The sequence below is a fragment of the Falco naumanni genome, chromosome 4, assembly GCF_017639655.2.
Source record: "Falco naumanni isolate bFalNau1 chromosome 4, bFalNau1.pat, whole genome shotgun sequence".
NCBI lineage: Eukaryota > Metazoa > Chordata > Aves > Falconiformes > Falconidae > Falco > Falco naumanni.
Window position 1 is genome coordinate 79,850,948 of NC_054057.1, and position 20,688 is coordinate 79,871,635.

Genomic DNA, 20,688 nt, shown 5'->3' on the forward strand with positions numbered 1-20,688 from the left:
TGTGCTAGGGATGTGCATAAACACATCAGATTCAGGAAGAAGTGGTTTTACTGCTTTGCTGGCTGTATTTCTGGTTTTTTGCAGTCCATGCTAAATGTTTTGTACAGCCAGCACAGCTTCGCGCTTTTCCATGCTAGTAAATTGGATAGCTGCTGATAAAAGCTGGCCATTGCATCCTGGGGAAAAACACCTCAAGCAGCAACAATCAGCTTCTTAAAAGACAAGAAACTAAAGTGCAGGGATGAAGGACTGCAGCTGTCTTTCACTCCCAGCCAGTAGAGCCTTTTTGTTGAGTACATCCACTGTATGTACCAACAAAGCATCCAAGCCCCTTTAATCCACGGCTAGTACTGGATGCCTGAGTGTAACTGGCTTCAAATGAGTGCAAGAGGCAGCTTGTAGGAAGGGTGCTGTACATGCACTGTGGTATCTTGGTTCCTGCTCTTGGCTCTACCACAGACTGTGTGACGTGACAAGATGCTTGGGTCAAGAAGTATACCTCAGTGTGGGGGCCTTAACAATGTAATAGCCAAAATGAGCGCTTCTGGGTATGCAGACTGTGTGCGTTGCCTCCCAAATGAGCGTTAGTTAAGAACTACCTGTCTCACAACAGCAAGGTGAGGTTATAGAGTGAAGTGCACAGAGAGGAATCTAGAAATCTGGAAGTTTAAAACAGCACGTGGGGGAAAAGATGTAAACAAAGCGAGAGTTGTGATGGTTTGTCCTTTAGGAATGTGTCTGGGTCAGAGGAAGGAGATGAGGCAGGGTACAGAAATACCTGAATGGTAGATGTCTTCAGTCCTTCTCTGAAAAGGCATTTCTTCAAGTTGTGTGGTAGTTACTGTATGTTTTGCTCTCTGGGTATAGACTATTTGCAGTGTACTCTTAAGGTGCCCAGAAAAATAAAATAGAAAAACAACACTTACTAAGGATTTTCAGAAGAATTTGTTGCAGAAGTGAGCTGTTTTGAAGTGACTGCTTTTAATTTATGGAATTCCTCCAATAGCCTAATGAGCATGTGACTCTTCCACCACCCCCTTGTCAACAGACAGATCTTTGCAATTGTTCAGCATTTTTCATTGGGAAAGTTTTCACAGCTGGGGGATTCACAGACGCTTTGATCTGAAGACAGTATTCTGTTAGTCATTGTTTATCTTCTTTCCCTCCCCAGGTGGATATAGTACAGACCTGTATTATTGAAATGAAGAACAGACCGGGAAAGCCTCTCTTTCATTTGGAACACTACATTGAGGGCAAATACATCAAATATAACTCAAATTCTGGTTTTGTGCGAGACGACAACATTCGTCTTACTCCGCAAGTGAGTCTTTGTTCAGTGCTTTCCATAAAGTCTGCTGAAGGGAATTTCTTGGCTCTATTTAGAGGTCTTGCATTACTGCCAAGAAAGGAAACTGCAGGCTTTCCAGTACAATGCCAAATTAATTTCTCTTTTTGCAGTATGTCTGCCTCTAATTTGGGGCCTGCTTTTTCAAGTGCTGAGTGCTTCCTTATTGCATTTCACTGTCTTGATTTTAGTTGAGACAAACATGGTTAATACTCTTTGGAAACCTTAAGCTCTTTGACTCTAATCATAATTGCAGACATCAACATATTTCAAACTCTCAGATTAAGGGGGGAAAGAGACTTCTCATATAATATGTACTAAGTAGTCTTCTGGTGCCTCACGTAATATGCAAAAGGAGGTGGCAGATATCCAAGTCATGTAAATAAGAAATCTAGTCCATTTGCATGTAAAAATCTGGTTTTTTTCACTTATAACCTCTGAAAAGATCATACTGAGATTGCATGTAGAAATACAAGTACATATTTCATGTGATTCTTGGATTTTGTGTGAGAACTTTAAAATACTGGTGAAAAAATGCAGTGGTAAGCATAGCAACGGAGTGTTTTTACTGGGGTTTGAAGGTTTTGTTCTTTTCCTTTTTTTTCATGTATTTTTAAGGTATTCATCATGATGCTTAATGTAAGCAGAGGGTTTATGTTCTGGGCTGTCTTTCGTACACTGAATCAGTGCTATGCTTTCACAGGTTGGGAACAAAATGTTCCATGAGATTTGCTGCAGTTAAAAATGTTTGTATATCACCACCAGCCACCTCCCCCAGGCCTGGCAGTACTTTTTTGGAGGCCTTCCCAGAAGATTCCTAATGTCTCAGCTTCATGCCAAAGAGAAGGGTGCTTTATACCTGATTCTTGAAACACTGCTTTTAACAGTACAAATGTACATTCCGTTATCTGATACATGGATGTAGAGCCAGATCAGCCATTCAGGGGACCTCCCAGAGGGCATAATAGGGGAAAGAATTTGTGGGGATGCTCCTGTTTACTTTTCTTTAAAAAATGTGGCAGAGCTTTGCCTGTTGGCAGAAGGAACCAGTGTCCCAGGACTGCAGAGCTTGGAGATCCACAGGCATGGCCAGGATGTTTATGCAGAAGTTACTCTGCAATGGCTTCAGAGCGCATTGTTGTTTCTTCTGCCAGGCAGCTCCCCACTTAAGCTGAAGACTATAGTGGAAAACAGAATCCCCAGTACAGGAAGGAGAAATAGAGCAGTCTCCTCTCCCCTGCATGTTCCCACTGCTGCTTTTCACCTTACCACTTTTAGCCCATCTCTGAAGTGATGGCAGATTAGAGAAGGTCTTAGTCTTTCGTTGCTTCCATCATGATGTTTATACCAGTTATATTTCACCAATAGGGTTATCAGACTTCATTATCCATTTATAAAAGGTGAATATGTGTTGCTGTTTTCAGTAGATCTCAGACATCTTCTGTGGTTCTTCTAGGCCTTTAGTCACTTCACCTTTGAACGCTCAGGACACCAACTCATTATTGTTGATATCCAGGGAGTTGGAGATCTTTACACAGACCCTCAGATCCATACAGAGAACGGTACAGATTTTGGAGATGGCAACCTAGGTAAAATCCGTGATCCTGTTTCACATGTTAATGGATGCTTATTTTCTGTTCCTAGCTGTCTGCTGAGTAGCCATTACATGACTGGGTGAGCAGGCACATTTCTGGGGGCCTTGAAAACAGCTGGGGAAAGTTTATTGAAAGGGGTCCCTGAACAGGGCCGCTGTCATGCAAGGGCACATCTAAAATGAGAGCTAATCCTGGCTCATGTCTCCTGGTCTACTCTTAAACGAGTAATGAAATGAATGAAATTTCTTACAATGTAAGAGCAATAATTATGGCCTTTAATTTCCTTGCCACATTGCAGGAATGGATACAGCTGAATGTGGAGAGAGAAGCCTTGCAAATTTTTAAAGCTCCAAGTGTCCATGCATGTAATCGTTCATAGGACACAGCAAGTTTTGTAAGCAGGATCAAATTTAGACATGTCTCTCATGATGCAGCCAAATTAATTAATTTTTTATTATATCCTGTGCGTCTCTTGCAGAGAGTAAAAAGCCCTTACAGGTGTTAAAATAAAAGGGAAATGGGTTGAGCTGTGTCTGTTATAAAGGACTTTTTCTTTCTCTTTTGATTTTTTAGGAAATGTTTTGGGACTTCTAGCTTTTGATAAGTAAACCATCATATAAACTTCAAGTAAACCCTTTATTCCCCCTTTTTTTTTTTTTTAATGCTGTAGGTGTTCGAGGTATGGCCTTGTTCTTTCATTCTCATTTCTGCAACAAGATTTGCAAAAGCATGGGTCTTGCACAATTTGATCTTTCATCCAAAGAGAAAGACGCCTTGGATTGTAATAAAAAATTGATTGTAAGTGCTTGATCAAGAAAGTATAACTAAGCAGTATAGCTGGTTTATTCTAACTTTAAAAGTCCTGTAAATAAAAATAAAATATGCTATTTACATGGCAAATAAAGCCACCTTAGTCACTAATATTGCAGTTTAAAATACAGCAGTTTAAAGCTGACTTATCCATACTTCTCTCTGAGTTAATACTGTAGCTTTAATTAATAGAAAACCATGTAACACATATATTTAGGATGAAGTATATCTTTGAATGCTGAAATCATTAGTAAGTTTAGTATCTCAAACTTAATTTGGGGAGAAAAAAGAATAGAAATGCTCATCTTTAACTGATTTCATTTTCAACTGATATTAGTGGGAATGGGATTTGATGAAATGCTTTGAATGAAATTCAGTTGTAAACAGAACTCTCTCTGACTGGAACAATGCCAGGACTTGATATTTTGTGGGAGTAGAACTTTTCAAAGCAATAGTTACATATACATGTGTGTATTTATACCCACTCTTTTGTAGAGGACTCCTAATAAACATTCATGTTGGTTTATGTGGCATGCTTAGAATACAGAGAAGCATTATTCATGGGACTTCCTTGTTATTTTACCAAGGAATCTGCTCAAACGATTCTCCGTGGCACAGAGGAAAAATGTGGCAGCAGCCGGGTGAGAACTGTCTCTGGTAGTCGGCCTCCTCTGCTCTTCCGCCTGTCTGAAAACTCTGGAGATGAAAGCATGAGCGATGTAGCATTTGACTCTCTACCCTGCTCTCCTTCCTCAGCAACTCCTCACAGCCAGAAGATGGACATGCTTAGTGAGTGAGCCTCATACATAACTTACTTGGGGGTTCCTGAATGCTTGACAGTGATTTGTTTTGTTGGTTTTGAATACAACAGTGTGTTGTATTTAGTCCAGAATACTTGTCTGTTGCATTCCTCTTTGAGCAGAAATAAAACTAAAAGAACTATGTAGATAATTTATGCACAGATGCTTCTGTGAAAAAACTGCAGTAAAATGATAGTATCTAGTGCTTTCTCCTCAAGCATGTTATTCTTACAATAAGAAACAAATACTTTTCTTCCTAGATTGGCCTGTGTTCAATGAAGTAGATAACTTGGTTCACAAAGACTATGATCAGCTTGATAACCAAAGGGTGAGTGCCTTTCCAACAGAAAATGACATTGCGGTTCTTTAATGAATGTGTTTTTAACAGACTGCTTGAAGGCTTTGTTCAGTAAAAGCACATAAAGGCGCTCTGCCTGCTTTCATTGTTGCAGGTCATGTTACCTGCATGCATTTGCTGTTTCTAATAAAGGAAGAACATTTAATTTTAAAATAGTATTCATTATTTTTTCTCCTCCAGAAACGTATTTGCATCTGGTGTATTTTAACAGATAATTAAAGTGTGTGTCTGTTACCATGCATGCGTGTTGTGACTTTGGCACTTGTGCCAGCTGCTGTGGTATGAAAGCCAAACAGAATCCCCATTGATTTGGTCTCTGCAAATACTGGTACTGTGGGATGTTAGAGCACCTCACCTGCGGAGGCTGCAGCATGTTTGCAATGGGCATTTTCCAGCACTAGGACCTTAGTACCAGGGGCTGTCGGTTACTGTTTTAACTGGCTACCACTGAAGACTGAGAACTATTCAGTGGACTCTTGGTTTGATAAAGTGAGTCCTTAATGTTTTTTCCTTTTTATGTATCTAAGAGAGAACACAAACTTCAAGAGTACCTTCTGAGTCATTAACTCTTGATCTGTCTGTCAGAGGTACATACCACACAACATACAATCATTTCCATCCAGTGTATCCATCTGACATATCTGATTGAACCAGCAGAAGGTTTAGCAAATGACAAGCTGAAATCCTTACAAAGGGTAGGCTAATGCTGTGATGTTTTCTTCTTATCTCCTCTAGGATTCTGAAAATGGTGGAGACAGTGGGTATCCCAGTGAAAAAAGAAGTGAACTAGAAGATCTGGATCATAGAGAGAGGGTAAGAACCTGACTGTGGGTTTGGCAGAGTTGGACCTGTTAGTACTTAAACTGTTTTCATAAAAAAATCTTATTTCTTATCCCTCTTGGTCTAGACTTTGTAAACAGAGGAAACAGTTGGGAAAATTCCCACATGTTGTAAAATCACTTGTTCATCTTGGGAATGTTAATGATGCTTCTACAGGAAAAAGACAATTTGTAACGAGGAGCTTAATTTCAAACATTACATTTGATTGCTTATTTTTGTGGGTTTTTTTTAAGATTCTGTATTGCATTTGAGAAATGTAGGTAGCTTCTTGTCATATGGAATCCATGAATATGATCTACTTTCGGACTGGTTTACCCTATACTTTCTATGACTCTATATGTCTTGAGATATTATAGAATTTAATGTTGTTGTTAGTTAATATGCAACTTTAGAATTCCTGTACGTTGGTTGGTTACTCCTTTAAAATACAAAATTAAATAAAAACTTTTTGACCTGAAGATCTTAACTAGATATTTCATTAGAAAATGCGAAAGAGAATACTGCTTCCAAAGATACCACTCCTTTTGTCACGTCTGAAGCAGCAAGGTCTTTGTCATGGGATATCCTGTTTACAGGATTAAAGCCTGGATGTGCCATATTCTTTACCATTTCAGTATGTTTCTTTTTATACTGTGGTATCACTGAGAGGAAAGGATCCAGTGGAAGCTATTTTGGTCATCACTATTAATTTTGCTGGATAGGAATAGTTTAGAGGGATAACTGGCACACATCAGTCACTGCAAATTAAATGATGCCAATCTTTACATTAATGTAGGGCCATTCAAACAACAACCGAAGACATGAATCTGATGAAGACAGTTTGGGAAGCTGTGCAAGGGTAAATCAGAAATGTTCACAGATGATGAGTTTGCCACTCTGTTTATCCTTTGTTCCATTCATCTGCCATCTAACTTCACATCACTAAATCAGATGTCAGTTTTCCTTCCTTTCCAGCTAAAGAATGTTTATTATATATTAACTTACCACTCTGTGTTGTTTTCTTTTTTATTTTGTCTTTATTTTCAACTTAAACAAGTACTGTTATAAAAAAATTTTCACCTCGGTAACTAATCCCTGACATAAGTCAGTGATTATGCATGGGTTTTTCACTGAAAAAAAAATTATATGGATTTTTTTTCTGCCTAACTAAATTATATTTCCTTTCTGCACTCTTTATGTCCCATATGTGGTTGAGCGACTTTGTTTTAAAAACGTGCCATGTTTGAAATAACCTGATGGTAGCTCTCTTCAGTGTGTATCTAACTGAACTAGGGAAGACCAGACCTTCTTTTATGTTTTTACAAAATGTAGCTTCTGTGATACTTAGTTTCTGTGGCTATAAACTTAAACAACTCTATTCTGCAAGGAATTAGTAATTATTCTACAACCATTAGTAATTTAGTTACAGATTTCAGAATTTCCTTGTAGTGATTGTATGTTGCTGTTTCAGGAAATTGAAACAGCTTTAACATATTGAAAGTTAGGTGCCAGCATCCTTCCCTGTTGTGTTTCCCCTGTGTACCTCCAAAGGCTTTCATTTTGATGGGGTTGTTTCTGGCTACTGTTTCCCATTCTCCCATTATGTTGAAGAGTTGTTTGTTCTCAGTTGTGTTGGATGACCTGAGAAACACCAATGCATGTATTGCGTATCATCTTCTGCATTGTTGCTTTTAATTTTTCTAGAGTTGTAGAATGCAAGCAGCATTTAAAATGTTTTGAACTGAAATTCTGACCAGAAAAGTATGGGTTTAATTTTTTTTGTGCATTGATGACTTCAGTGCTTGCAATGTGCCTATTCAGGTGCTTCTTTTTAAAAGTACCTTTTTTGTTGATTTAGAACTTAAATATAATGTGTTGCTTTGCTGATGTCATTTATGGAAGATATTTAATGTTTGGATTAGAAATAGAGGGCTTTACTCATGTTTCTTTAGGGAAGAATAATAAGCATTTATTCAGCTACTAACATGACTTTTGAAAGCTATGTCTTAAATTACAGTATTTACTAATGAGTAATAATATTAATGGAGGCTTTGATTTCTGGATAGTAATCCATATGAATAGTGTGGAAATTCTAATTTTGGATAGAGATAATAGTATATTCCCTATTTCAGGTCAGTGTGGAGAAATGGAATCTCTACAACTCTTCCAGAGTCCACATCCACAGACCATCCTGTGTTGCCCAAGAAATTCAGAGGCTCAATGCACTAGAACTTGAAAAGAAAATTGGGAGGTCAGTCCTTGGGAAGGTAAGATGGGTCTAGTGGTCCTGTTCTTGCCAGCTGGAAAGAAACGTCTTGTATTTATTACTTACGCAGAGGTGTTGCCCAGCATAAGTTATTTGTGTAAGTGAAAGTAAGTAACATGTCTATAGCTTTCTGTCACCTACTGATATTTTATAAGGGACATCTAAGCTTAGGAACCCATTAATTCCATCTGCTTTTGGACTTGCAACATCTAGACTCTTTTGGGAAGGACCCTGCTGTTGGTTCATCTGCCTTTCCAGAGGCATCACGCAAGATAGTGGGATAGATACGGTGTGCCTGACCCACATACCTTGCAAACAGGCAAGGTTGAGCTCCTGAAAAATGGCAGCACTGACCAACTCCTTTTTCTCCAGACTATCTCAGATGATTCAAATGTGAATGAAGTTTGGGTTCATATATGGGCTTAAGCCCACACTCAAAACGCACAGTGTAGATCTTCCTGAACATCATGAGAGCCTCAGATGCTCAAACCTTTTGGTTTGAGGAGACCTGCCTTTCCCTTGGGCATAGGAGGAAAAAACGCCCTCAAAATCCCATGGAATGTTTGGAATGAAATGCTGCCCCCACTGATGATAAGGACTTCAGCGATATGACGATTTTACCCTGGATAACCACCTTGATTTTCTATGCCTCGGGTTAATTCCTTTTCTGTGAGGGCTCTTGCTGTACATAAGTCTGTGACCCTTAGTCATGCCGTTTGCCCTGCTGGCTGGCATGTTAGGCAGTTGTAGGCTGGGTGCTTTTAACTATGACTCCCTCCTAAAGGTCTCCAAGGCTCTAGCAGATATGCTGGGACATGCCCTTAAGACCTGGTGCACTGATGTGGCAACCTACTGGGATACTGCTTGGGGCACACTAATGTGGGAAAATGTTGTGGCAGCTACTGTCTTGCTGAATTAGCTCTTTTATCCCTAGTAGTCAAGTTTGTAAAGCTTGTATCTGAGCTTACAGAACTGGAGAGGCAGCTACACTGTGTATAATCATCACTTTTTGTCTGTTTAATCTGTTCAGGCACAAGTCAGGCTCCAAGTCTGTGTGTTATCAAACTAGTCCTCTGCTCAGTCACAGAGGCGCACAATTAGCTTTAATTAACTAGTCATCTCAGAGAGGTATTTTTGTGCCTTAGTATGGGCACAGGGCTTTTGAAGAATCAGATCTACGTTTAATATTTGTGTCCTTTCCTGTTCAATTGTGTTCTAGGTTCATTTGGCCATGGTTCGCTATCATGAAGCTGGGCGTTTCTGTGAGAAGGACAAGGAATGGGATCAGGAGTCAGCCCTGTTTCACCTCGAGCGTGCTGCAGACTGTGGGGAGCTGGAAGCCATCGTGGGATTAGGACTCATGTGCTCGCAGCTGCCACATCACATTCTTTCTGAGGTCACTCTGGAGGTAAACAGAAAGTTCAAAGAAAATTCCAAAATGCAGAATGGTGGTCCATTGTAAAAATAACATAAGAATAGCAGGAAATGGAGACAAAACAATACCCATAGCTAGGTGTTCTGTAGCCTTTTCAGAGAAAATAGATAACTTTGTAATTAAGCACTTGGACAAAGCAGCAAAAAACTGCTGCCTGTACCTGGTTTTGCCAGCAAATGACTGCATGCTTTTGGAAGTTTTTGAAGTGATCTTCACTGTTCAGCTTCTTCGTTTCTTGTGTCTGGGTATGTTTCTCAGATGTACTAAACACTTGCAGCCATTACTAACTTGCAGAAACTGTTTTAAAGTGTGTCAAGTGTTAAAGGAAGGGATGTTTTTACTTAGAAACATGCACTTTAAAGGTCTTGTTTGTTTTACTAGGACACGAAGGAGAACAGAAATAAAGGATTTGATTACTTGATGAGAGCAGCAGAAGCTGGAGACCGACCTTCCATGATTCTGGTGGCAAGAGCATACGATACAGGCATAAATCTTGGTTCAGACAGGTACTGTGCATGACTGAGTAACTTCACCAGTGGAGTACCACCAAGTTAGGGGGAGCAGGGGGAGAAGCACTTGCTGTATGTCTTTCATATAAAAAGCTGTTTTGTCCTAAGTAACACTATGAAGTAGTGTTTTGGAGTTACTTCAGGCTTGCCCAGGTATGAATAAAAGCAGGGTTTAGGCCATGATATATTACAGACAGAAAGTCAGAGATCATTTCCTCTGTTGGACACCTGCATGTGTGTTGGATCCACCTGCGTGTTTGAGTTTAGCCCTTGTACCAAGGTTGCCCCATGATACCCAAGGTTTTTTTGCTCTGAAGTTGGTGGTAAAATTCGCCTTTACTTCACTGGGAGTTGCATACTGGAAGATCCTGGGGAAAAATGAACAGAAGAGTTATTCTAGAGGTGTGGTACTCTAAAAATAAGTTAAAAGTATTTACAACTGCCATGTCTCCTCCTTAGTGATTTTTTGAAAGCACAGGGTTTTTTTTTAAATGTGAGGTTGTTTTTCTAATAAACCTTTGAAAGATGCTGTAGAAGAGGAGAAATAGGTGAAGTTGTAAAGTGGCTACAGGTGGGATGCAGTCAGATGAACAAAGTATTTGTCACAGTTGTAGTCTTTCAGTGCTCTTCATAACGAAAGTACGAATGGAAATTTCACAGGAATATTGTCTTAATGCTGAGGATGTTACTTTTAGTTAAGGATGATTTTAAGCTTGAAAATGTTTAAAAATGCTTTTACCTCAGTAAGTCTTTTTCAATTTGGCCAGCACTGCTATCTTGGTAGGAGGGGTAGGAGCAACATTCTGACGAAGAAATAGATCGTGATTTGCCAAAAGGCCACACAGTGTATTGGTTTGATTTTTTTTTTTTTCTAGCATTTTAGATGAGCTTTTAGAAGCGGCCAAATATTAATTTCCTTAGGTACCAAATATAATAGGTGGTGATAGTGATTTTTCTGCTTTTGTATTGTAGCATGTCTTTGTTATTTGAGTTTTCTGTTCTACACAACAGTGAAACTCTTGGCAATTATGAAATTTAAAATAAAATTAATCTTCTCATTGAAGTGCAGAGTGTTCTCAATATGAAAATTGTTGGGTTTAAGGTACTTATTAAACAAGACTCTCTGCAACTTCAGATTGTTTCCAAATAAGTTATCTTCACAAATATAAATGCCAGACGGAAACCGTACAGCTAGTAATGGAGCTCAGACTCTGGAGTTGAGCAAGACACTTTCGTCTGATTCTTTCTCCTCTGTAATTACTGCATAAAGTGGCCCCAGCCTAATTTTGATATAGTCATCTGATGCTGCAGTGTGGAGTTAGTGAGCCTCCATAAGAACATTTGCTTTCTTGGAGAACATCAAGGCTCTGAGAAGGTAGTGCAAAATTGAATTCTGAATCTCCAATGCAAAGTACATACGTTTCGTAATGCAACCATCTTCAAAAATTATTTTTAACTTCAGAGTACAGGATTGGAAGGAGGCGCTGTACTGGTACAACGCTGCACTGAACATGACAGACTACGATGAGGGAGGTGAATATGATGGCACTCAGGATGAGCCCCGGTATCTGCTCCTGGCCAGGGAAGCAGAGATGTTAATGATGGGAGGGTTCCAACTGAATAAGGATCCACAGAGATCAGGTGAGGCCTCGTTCTGTTTCTATAACCAGTAGTCCTGTTTTTTCCTTCCCTTTTCACCCAGCATGTACCCCCAAAATACATTTCCTACTTTCAGCTGTTATACAGAGGGTCAGTACCCTCAGATTTGTGGATGAAGCTGTAATGATGCTGGGTGATACAAGGCTGGAAGCAGTGAAAACAAGATCTTGCCAATGACTGGGGTGGTGGGTGGTGCCAGGTCCAATCCTGTGACACAATGAGTCACTAGGAAGCAACCTTCACTCCCTGTGAGGCCACTGAACTGCAGTTTGCTGCTTGTATTTTCAGTTACACCCATGACTCCCAGGCCCTATGTGACATTGTCTTAGTTGTTTGTGTAATCTGCGTGTCAGGCATCTAAGTCTTAGAATCGTCTTGGGGGATCCTACAGGCCAGTCCTTCTAAATAGAAGAGCCATCAGCAGCCAGTCATACAACTTTCAATTTGAAGAGCAAAAGCCAGATTCCCAGCTGATGTAACTCTGCTGATGGCTATTAAAATACACCCAAACATCCGGCCCTCTAGTTTGACCTCAGTTTCTCTTTTTGTCCTTTATATGCTTCAGAATAAAGAGATGGTTTTTGTTTAACCATGATACTATTTCCTCCTCTAGGTGAGCTGTACACAGAGGCAGCAGAAGCAGCGATGGAAGCCATGAAAGGCAGACTGGCAAATCAGTACTACCAAAAAGCAGAAGAGGCTTGGGCGATGATGGAAGAATAACACTGCAATTAAGCAGTTCTTGTATATAATTTTTTTTATAGACTTGCTGCATTTGCAGCTAAAAAGATCTATTTTTATGTCACGTTACCAGGTTCTTTTTTCATATTTTAGTTTTCTAATTTTTCTTTAAGGGGAGAAATCCAAATGTAAGTGGTATGTAGGGTGCCATAGCATACTTCTGCTAGTGTTTTAAAGCTGTAATACAGACACTTGTGCTTTTGTGCTTTTTTAGCTGTTTAGAACTGAGGGGCCTAGTTTTCCTGGAAAAAAAAAATATTTGAAGCTGATGTTTAGGTTTCACATGTTCTGTTTTTTACAGAGCAAATGATTGGTGTGTTTACATTTTTCTTCTCCTCCTTGCAAACAGAAAAACACCTTCCTAAATTTTCACTGCTTCTTCATCGGTTTTGGTGTATCTCACCAAGTTTGTATGTGAATGTACATTTTAAATTTAAGCATGCAGCTACTAATTTTAATAAGTAGTCTCAGTCTAGGGACACTTCTGTTATTCTTCTCAAACAAATTCCAGATAGAATCCTTACAGTTTGGGGAGGGCCTGGAAGATGCTTCAGATTGCAGTGAGGATAATCAGGGTGGAATATGTTTTATCCATTACCAAGATTGCACATTTTTCCATCAGAAAATTGCTGATGTTCCTGGTGAGGCATCCAGCTACCTCTCATTTTCACATTTTGCACCATATAAGCAGCTAGTTGTATAAAATTCTACTGATCTTATGTGATATTTGTTCAATGATGTGCAGTACCAAGATCTGTAATACGTGGGTAATTTGAAGTTACTTTTACAGTGACATCTCAATTCTCACTGAAGCTAGATAATCTCACTTAAAATGAAAATATACTTTCTACTTTCTACCATTTCCAGAGGGATGTTTGAAAATCTTAGAGGATGTTGATTCAGCAATTTCTATGTATAGAAAATAATTTGTCTGGTTTAAATAGCTTTTAAAATAGTGTTTTATCTGCAAATGGTATCAAACACAAGTTAGAAAAAATCGCTGGTTAAAAAACGCAGTATTATCCCCAAACACTTGAATTTCTGTGTCCTGTTTGCATAATCCTAACCAGTAACAGGAGGACAAATACATGGTGATGGTTGAATTATCGTTGCATAGAGGTAAGTTTCTTCCAAATCCAATGTTTTATTCCAAAGCTGCTGTGCCATCTGTATGGATAGTACAGAAGCTATTCCTATTTCTTGGTCATGGTTAACAGTCATGTTTTGCAGGAGATTAAGATGGAAGCTTTTGCCTTCTTGGCCTTAAAGTCTCCTGGGGGTGTAAATTGATCTGAATAAGGGGCAGCCCCTGTGAATTGCTGAATGACCTGTAATGCTCACCAGCCTCACTTTAGCTGAGCTTTTGAAAGCACGCTTAAAACAATGCAGCCTGCTAGATGATGCAGTTGATTTCATTGGGACTTCTTGGATGCATAGCCCAGTAATACTAATTTCTTGTAAAATCTAGAAACGGTTCAAGGAACAGAAATCAGTTCTTTCTTACCTGGATGAGTACCCACCACTGGGCTCCAAACTCATGCTCCCCATTTACTCTTTCTGACAAGTGGATCTTGAATTAATTGTTTAAACAGCATGATGTTAGTAACAACTGCCACCATCTCCAAGGGGTGATATCCTGGTGGTTAAGGACGTGAGGTGGGAAGATTTGAATCCTTTCTAGGAGAGAAGGAAAAGTTATCCTTGGGTGTTGTACTTCTAGGTGGGTGCTATAACTACCAGGTAGTTGTAGCCATGAGTAGCTTTGCAACACGTGGCCACATCTTCTTGTGGTATGATGTAGGGTGTGTGGGAAAGTAGTGCTCATGACCTTTTTATTTTGTTTTTTGTTTTGAGAGTGAAGGTGAAGGTCTTCACCTGTTAATGGAGGAATGCCTGATTTCTAGATCTTAGTTGGGCTTAGGTAGGTATTAAGCTAGGTACTGAAAGAACCAAATCCTTGCACCTAATATGCTAAAACAGAACTAGAGTTTGTAAGACAGCAAGTGAGGTGGATGTTTTAAGTGCCTAGCCAAAGTTCTGGTTTAGGTGCCTAAGGCCTCTTTTGGATGTGGCCTTTTTGCTTTTTCAGTTCATAGCATTAAAATATCAGCTCTTAATGAAAGGTGAATGTGCCATTCACCTCTGAAGACAGCTGAATAGTCAGTGTTTTGTGCAGAACCAGTACAGTGTAGGCACTACAAAAAATTCAGACACAAGGATTTGTTTTCCACATAATGTATTGATGCCAACTCTTTTGAGATCTTCTTTGATGAGAAAACATGTTTAACACTACCACCAACCATGTAAGGAGGAGAGGAGTGTGCCCATCCAAAACGTACACGTAAAGGATGTAGAGTGTAATTATTGATACTTTTTGTTGTAGTTTAATTTGCTAAATTCAGTAGTTGCTAAAGCTGCTGACAGTTCGCTGTAGATCTGATATGTAAATATGCATGCAGCCCAGTGAAAAAATTATGATTAATTCTTTGTTTGCAAATACTGCTTTTTTAGTGATGAAGACTACCTTCTGTCCTAAGGTGGTATTGTTAGTTAGCTATACAACAGAAATGTCAATAATTTGAAAATGTAAATTGTTTACAGAAATATGCACAACTTATTCTATTACATTCTTTTGAAAAGGAAAAAGTAAATATTTGACATACGTTTAGAATTATATTGCTATATGCTATTGCTGTATTTTTAACCTATTCACAATGAATAAATAAAAATCTGTATTTTTTAAAAATGTGAAAATAAATCTGAGACTTGGCCTGCCAGAATTTACCCAGTTTCAGAGTTTCAGGATGTCAGTGGGAATATCGCTTGGGTAAGGACAGTGAGATAGAAGCCTTTGTTTGTATGTCAGACATACAAATACTGATTGCCTGCATCACTCGGTTATCTCATCCACTTTGTCTGGTTTCGTTCTGGCTAGTCAATAAAGTTACTCTTTTTGTCACTTTTCTCAGTTAGAATTTTAGTTATTGGATATGGGGAGTTGTTTTTTTTTTCTTTATAATTTGCCAAAATTCAATCCTACTATTACAAGCTTCCAGAAATCCTCTGTGTTGTTTTTGTTATTCTGTCCCTGATTTTATTTGCTTTCAACAGTCAGAAGTAACGAACTGGAAGGGAAAAACTAGATGTGTACCAACATAATCTGCTTTCCTCAAGAAAATGAAATGGTTGATGTGCTGTTCTATTTGCATTCAATTACACATGCAGAGTCTTTAAATAATATGGGACAAGATGTAAGGACTGAAAGGGCTCGTTTGCAGGATTGCTATGGAGGCATCCTTATGCCTTTGGTCTTTGCTTAGTCCTGAGAGAAGAATGGAAGTACATGGCTTTCTGTGATTTGAGGTGGGAGAGTTTTTTGTCATGGCTATAATATCTAATGATACACTGTCATCTTCAGTATTATTTATTCCCTTTTCTGTTCAAGAATAAACTGTCTGATACCCTTTTAAGCTGTTAAAAATGGAGCTCTTAGTGTTGCTTTTTTATTGCTTTGTTTAAACAGGTATAATTTATTTTTATATATTATTTATATATTATAATTTATAAGTATATAATTTAACAGGTATAATTGTGAAATTGTTCTTTAGCAAAAGCCCTTTGAAATAGCAGAATCTCTTAACAAAAAAGCCCCTGCAGGGCCTCTGCGCAGCAGTGACACTAAGATGAAAAATGACAAAATTTGGCCCTGCAAGTCTTGTCTTTAGCTATAGTTGCTGTCACTGAGAGCTGGAGTGCTTGGCAAGTGTAACAAAGGAAGTGGGAATAGCATCCATCAGAAAGCATGGACACAGCCAACACTTAGAGCTTATAAAGTGTAAATAAGAATATTTCCTGTTTATTAATTACTGGTCTGTTGGACTAATTTGAATCATCGCTCTTCCCCACAGGTACAGTTTCACTTCTGAGAGTAGAGTGACCACTGACCCACACAGGTGGGGCTTAGGTGGGCCAAATCAGAACTTCTCATCTAAATTTTAAAAGGGAGGATTGTGCTTGAACCTCAGGTTGGATTCAGGGCCAGTGCTTCTGGTGGTGAGTCAGGCTCTTCTCAGGCTGAAGTTCAGGGGCAGCTCTCCTGTGTGTTCCACTGCTGGGGACCGGAATACGGGGATGGCTCACGGGTGTGTGACCATCAGGCTTGGTCCCTAGTCAGGGATCTGTAACTGATGGAAGTGTTGGGTCCTTGCGCTATGTCTAACTCCTGTGCCAGGAAACCAATACAAAGAGGCTTGGTAGCTTGGGTTATATTGTGAGTTCTCCTCTAAGTTTTGGTGGGGTGTTTTTATAATTTGGAAAAGGTCTCATAATAACCATCTTACTTTGCACTGGTAAAAGGAGAAACCTGGTGACTCAACTGCTACCCCCAAAGGGCAACTTGTGATCTTATCCCCTGTGTCACACATGGCTGATGTGAATCATCCTGGGTACGCAGATTTCCTTCAGTCTTCAGACGTGTCTCTGTGGCCAGGCACATAAATATTTTGGGACCGGAGGTTTAAACTCACCCACGGCCGGGCAGAAAAGCACTTCTCTGGGTGGGTGTTGGCAAAGGGACCTGTGGTGCTGAGCAGCCCTTCCAGTAAGGAAACCAGTTGTAAGATGTGCTCTGTGCAGCCTCGCATCTTCCCTCCTGCATGCCCCAAAGGACGGTACCCCATGTCCAGTGCTGCATGGACAACACCTGGGAGGCCGCTCCATCAGGCTGCTGCCTGACACTGTACTGCCAGAACAGCTTCCAGGGGATTTGCTGTGTGAAGCCCATCCAGGTCTGCCCACCTTCTCTCCCTGCACCTCCCCCATGCTGCTCTGCAAAGCCAGGGCCATGGGAGGGGGATCAGCTCCCCCTGCTCTCAACAACCCCCCATCCTTCTGGAAGGCGCTGAGCCAGGAGCGGGAAACTGGAGCAGGGTCCCGTTGATGCTCACGCATGTGTGCTGCTGTCCCCAGTACTCGGCGGCAGGGAACGTCATGAATGCCATTTTTTGTAGGGCGGTGCAAAGCTGCAGCCCCTTGGCAGACGCCCGTCCAGCCGCTCCCCAGGGACCCTGCGGGAGGTGCCAAGGGAAGGGGGCAACTGGGGCTGCCCGCAGGGCTCCAGCAGGTTTATTGTCCCCTACCCTGTTTAAACCGGCTGCCATGGCTACAGCATGGAACCCGAGCTGGGGTAAGGCTACCCTTACCCTAGAGAAGCTGGGATTTTTTCTCCAACCCTCCCGCTCTAATGAAGGGGTGAGGGTAACATTAATACCTTCAGAAAACTTAGCAGACTTTCAGGCAAAACGTGGATAGAGACTCCCAAGGGCCCCTCCACGTGCACCAGGCAGCCGCGGTGTGCTGCTGCTGCGCCTTCGCACAGCGCTTGCACCGCTGCCGCGGCTGCCCCGCAACCTGCCCCAGGCAGAACGCCCCCCGCCGTAAAGCCCGCTGACATTCCGCTTTGCCAGTTCGGTGAGCCGTAGCTCTGCAGCAGAAAATTAAAATGCATCCTTCTTAGGTATATTTTTTCTTTTTTAGACCTTCGGAGGGGGTGTGCAGGGCCCGCCCGTACCGCAAAGGCGACTGTGCGGCTCCGTGGCACCCACGTGGCAGCGGGGCGGGGCGGCGACCCCGGCCCTGCTCTCTGTCCCGCGGTGTCCCCGTGCCCCCCGCGGCGTGGGGGCGCGCAGGGCGCTGCGCCCTCCCAGGTTGTTTCGCACCGCTGAAATTGCGCCTGCTTGGAGACTTTGGAGACAGGGATCAAAAAAAAAAAAACCACAAACCTGCAGTATTATATTTTTAAGGTAGAAGGGGTATGTAGTGACAGGTCGCTGGGACTACCGCTTGGAGATAGCGGGGATGGGGGCTGCTGAAGGGGAGAGAAAAGGAAAGAAAAAAAAGGTGGCGTGGGGGGCTGTTCTGGAGTAAAAACGGTGGCAAAGGGAGCTGTGGCACGGCGGTAGCGTGGCCGAGCGGTCTAAGGCGCTGGATTAAGGCTCCAGTCTCTTCGGGGGCGTGGGTTCGAATCCCACCGCTGCCAGGTGTCTTTTTCTTCCCCGGTGCCGCTGCGGCGCCCCCTAGCGGCTTCCCGCCGCCCGGTAGAGCATTGTGGGTAGGAGGAGGGCCGCGTCCCCACGTGCCGGCCGGAGTGACACCAACATGGCCGCTGCCTGAGCGCTGCCCGCCGCGCCGCGCACCGCCACCGGGGAGCCGGCGGCCCCGCTGCCCGCGCCGGCCCTCCGCCAGGTAGGCGGTGGCGGCGCCGATTTTGCTCCTCCCGGGGTCGCGGGGGCGGCGGGACCGCGGTGGGCGGCGGAGGGGGAGGAGCGCGGCCTGGGCTGAGGTGGGCTCTTCTCCGGGGAGGGCGGCGGGGACGAGACCCTCAGAGGGGCTTGATACCGTCGCGAGTAGCGGGGCCGCGGCCGGCGGGGCCCTGACGGGAACCGGCGCGGGTCGCGGGCGCCGCGGCGAGGCCCTTGAGAGGAGCGGGCGGGGGTCCGGTCACAGGCCGCGGCCCCTCGGCTCCCCTCACCGGCGGGCGGGGGGTGCCGGCCGCCCCTCATGGGGCTGTGGAGCGGCGGCACCGGCCGGCCCGTGGCCCTGCCCCCGGGTGGCAGCGCTGCGCCTCCCGCCCAGGACGGGCGCCGCTCACGCTGAAAATGCAGCTGGCTGCCCCTGGCACCGGCGGTACGGGGCGCCCGGGGGGGCTCGCTGCCCCCCGCGCTGCCTGCGCGGTTGTGCGTGGCCGTGACCCCCGCCTCAGCCCCCTCCCCCCCCCCCCCCCCCCCCCCCCCCCCGCTGCCAGGCTGCTGTGTCAGGAGCAGGGAGGCTCGCAGGCTGCCAGGAACCAGGGAGCCGCTGACAGCAGGAGCGGTGGGGTGCGCAGGGCCCGCAGCTGAGCCTCTGCCCCGGGGAGCTGCCTGCGGGGTAGGGGGGGGGCTTGGGGGGGGGGCACGGCGAGGGGCAGCGAGCGGCTGCATCCCCGCGCCTGGCAAAGCAGGCCCAGCGCTTCGCTACAGAAATATTGGAGGTGTTAAAGAAAGGGTCATGCTTAATGCATAATCTCTTAAATCCTGAAGAGATCTCCCATGACATCTCCTCCAAAGAGAGGTCCTGGTGCAGAGGAGCCCTTTTTGGCTTCACCACCAGAAGATGACTGTGCAAAGCTGCTTGCAGACGAGCAAAGGCAGGAGAAATTTAAGCAAATAATTGGGTCAAAATTATAATTATCATAAATGCTTGGGAGGTGCTTCAGCTTTTTTTGCAGCTTCCATTTTGCTGTGTGCCGTGGGCTGCCCTGAGCAAAAGGATTGCGGCCAGGGCTGGAGTGAGAGACCCCTGCAGAGGAATGTCCAGGTGCCAGAGGAAATTAATGGTAGTGATTCAGGAGATGGTACTTTTCTCACTTTGCTGGTTCATTACCCATGCTTTAAGGCACTGATGTGGCAGGAGTTTTTGGCCTTTCCTGCACTGTATAATTATATGAAGACTTTCAAGTTTCAGTGTTGGCGCTTTAGGGGTCTGTTATTACTACACAATTTTAGGTATCAGTGAAATGCTGGAGCATTTGTTGCAGGCCTGGCTGAAAGTCTGTCTGTGTCAGATGACATGCAGTTTTGCAGTTTTCCTTTTTACAGTTATATTAAAGTACTTGGTAATAAAAACTGAAAGAAAGATAGCTCTAGTACCCAAGTGCTTCTAAGCTCAAACTTAGAGATAGGATTTAGTTGCTTTCATCACTGATTTTTACAGTTCTTTAACCACAATATTTTTCTTTGTTGGTTCTGAATTGGTGGTGTTACGGTCAGCTAATGAGTGGTTTCATTGGTCCTAGCATTGGTCACATTGCAGGACAAAAGAGAAGATTTATGTCACTTGCCCTCCTGCAAGCTGTTCTAAAGTTTAATGAGTTGTACTAATAACTCACATTATATTTTGACTTGCACCTTCAAAGAAAGTACCTTTTAAAAGAGAAAAAATCTATCAAAAGGAAATTTGAAACTGCTGGCCATGTTTGCAATCTTCTGATGTTTATTTCCATTCTATAACTTTTGCGGTGTCATATATATGAAAAATGTAGAAATTAACACCATTGTGTATGTGTGTATATGATAAATGTAGAAATGAACACCACCTTATATGTATATATACTTTAGATGTAGAATTAGGTCTGCATACCTTCAGTGAAAGCTTCATTTTGATTCAGAAGATTCCTTCGAGTTGCATGACTATTATAAATTGTGCTGGGACACACTGCTGCTTATTTATAGACCTGTCATTCTGATATGCCAATAAAAGGAACTGTAGTCATTCTTTATCCTTAAGTGAATAAGAAAAAAACATAATCTCTGTAA

General features: G+C 42.6%; 2 protein-coding genes and 1 non-coding gene across 12 annotated transcripts in view; all 3 read left to right on the forward strand.

Annotated features, from left to right (window-relative positions):
* EEF2K (eukaryotic elongation factor 2 kinase) overlaps positions 1–15,296 on the forward strand; it is a 33,699-nt gene extending 18,403 nt beyond the window's left edge. For 6 of the 8 annotated variants that reach the window (XM_040590189.1, XM_040590192.1, XM_040590191.1 and 3 more), the window contains 12 exons: positions 1,172–1,321; positions 2,802–2,934; positions 3,611–3,738; positions 4,338–4,539; positions 4,811–4,878; positions 5,644–5,721; positions 6,524–6,586; positions 7,860–7,994; positions 9,213–9,401; positions 9,810–9,934; positions 11,400–11,578; positions 12,210–15,296. In XM_040590189.1, coding sequence (XP_040446123.1) covers positions 1,172–1,321; positions 2,802–2,934; positions 3,611–3,738; positions 4,338–4,539; positions 4,811–4,878; positions 5,644–5,721; positions 6,524–6,586; positions 7,860–7,994; positions 9,213–9,401; positions 9,810–9,934; positions 11,400–11,578; positions 12,210–12,319 — 1,560 coding nt within the window. In that variant the 3' untranslated portion in view covers positions 12,320–15,296. Of the gene's footprint in view, positions 1–1,171; positions 1,322–2,801; positions 2,935–3,610; positions 3,739–4,337; positions 4,540–4,810; positions 4,879–5,643; positions 5,722–6,523; positions 6,587–7,859; positions 7,995–9,212; positions 9,402–9,809; positions 9,935–11,399; positions 11,579–12,209 lie in introns of those variants that run through there. The other 2 variants (XM_040590193.1, XR_005827356.1) reach the window with 2 other exon arrangements.
* Positions 15,297–18,292: 2,996 nt separating this feature from the next.
* Positions 18,293–18,374, forward strand: TRNAL-AAG. Its single transcript has one exon. It is a non-coding gene; the product is annotated as a tRNA-Leu (tRNA).
* A 91-nt stretch (positions 18,375–18,465) lies between these two features.
* POLR3E (RNA polymerase III subunit E) overlaps positions 18,466–20,688 on the forward strand; it is a 30,179-nt gene continuing 27,956 nt past the window's right edge. For all 3 annotated transcript variants that reach the window (XM_040590848.1, XM_040590849.1, XM_040590850.1), the window contains exon 1: positions 18,466–18,580. The gene's annotated coding sequence lies outside the window, so the exon portion shown is untranslated. The remainder of the gene's footprint in view (positions 18,581–20,688) is intronic.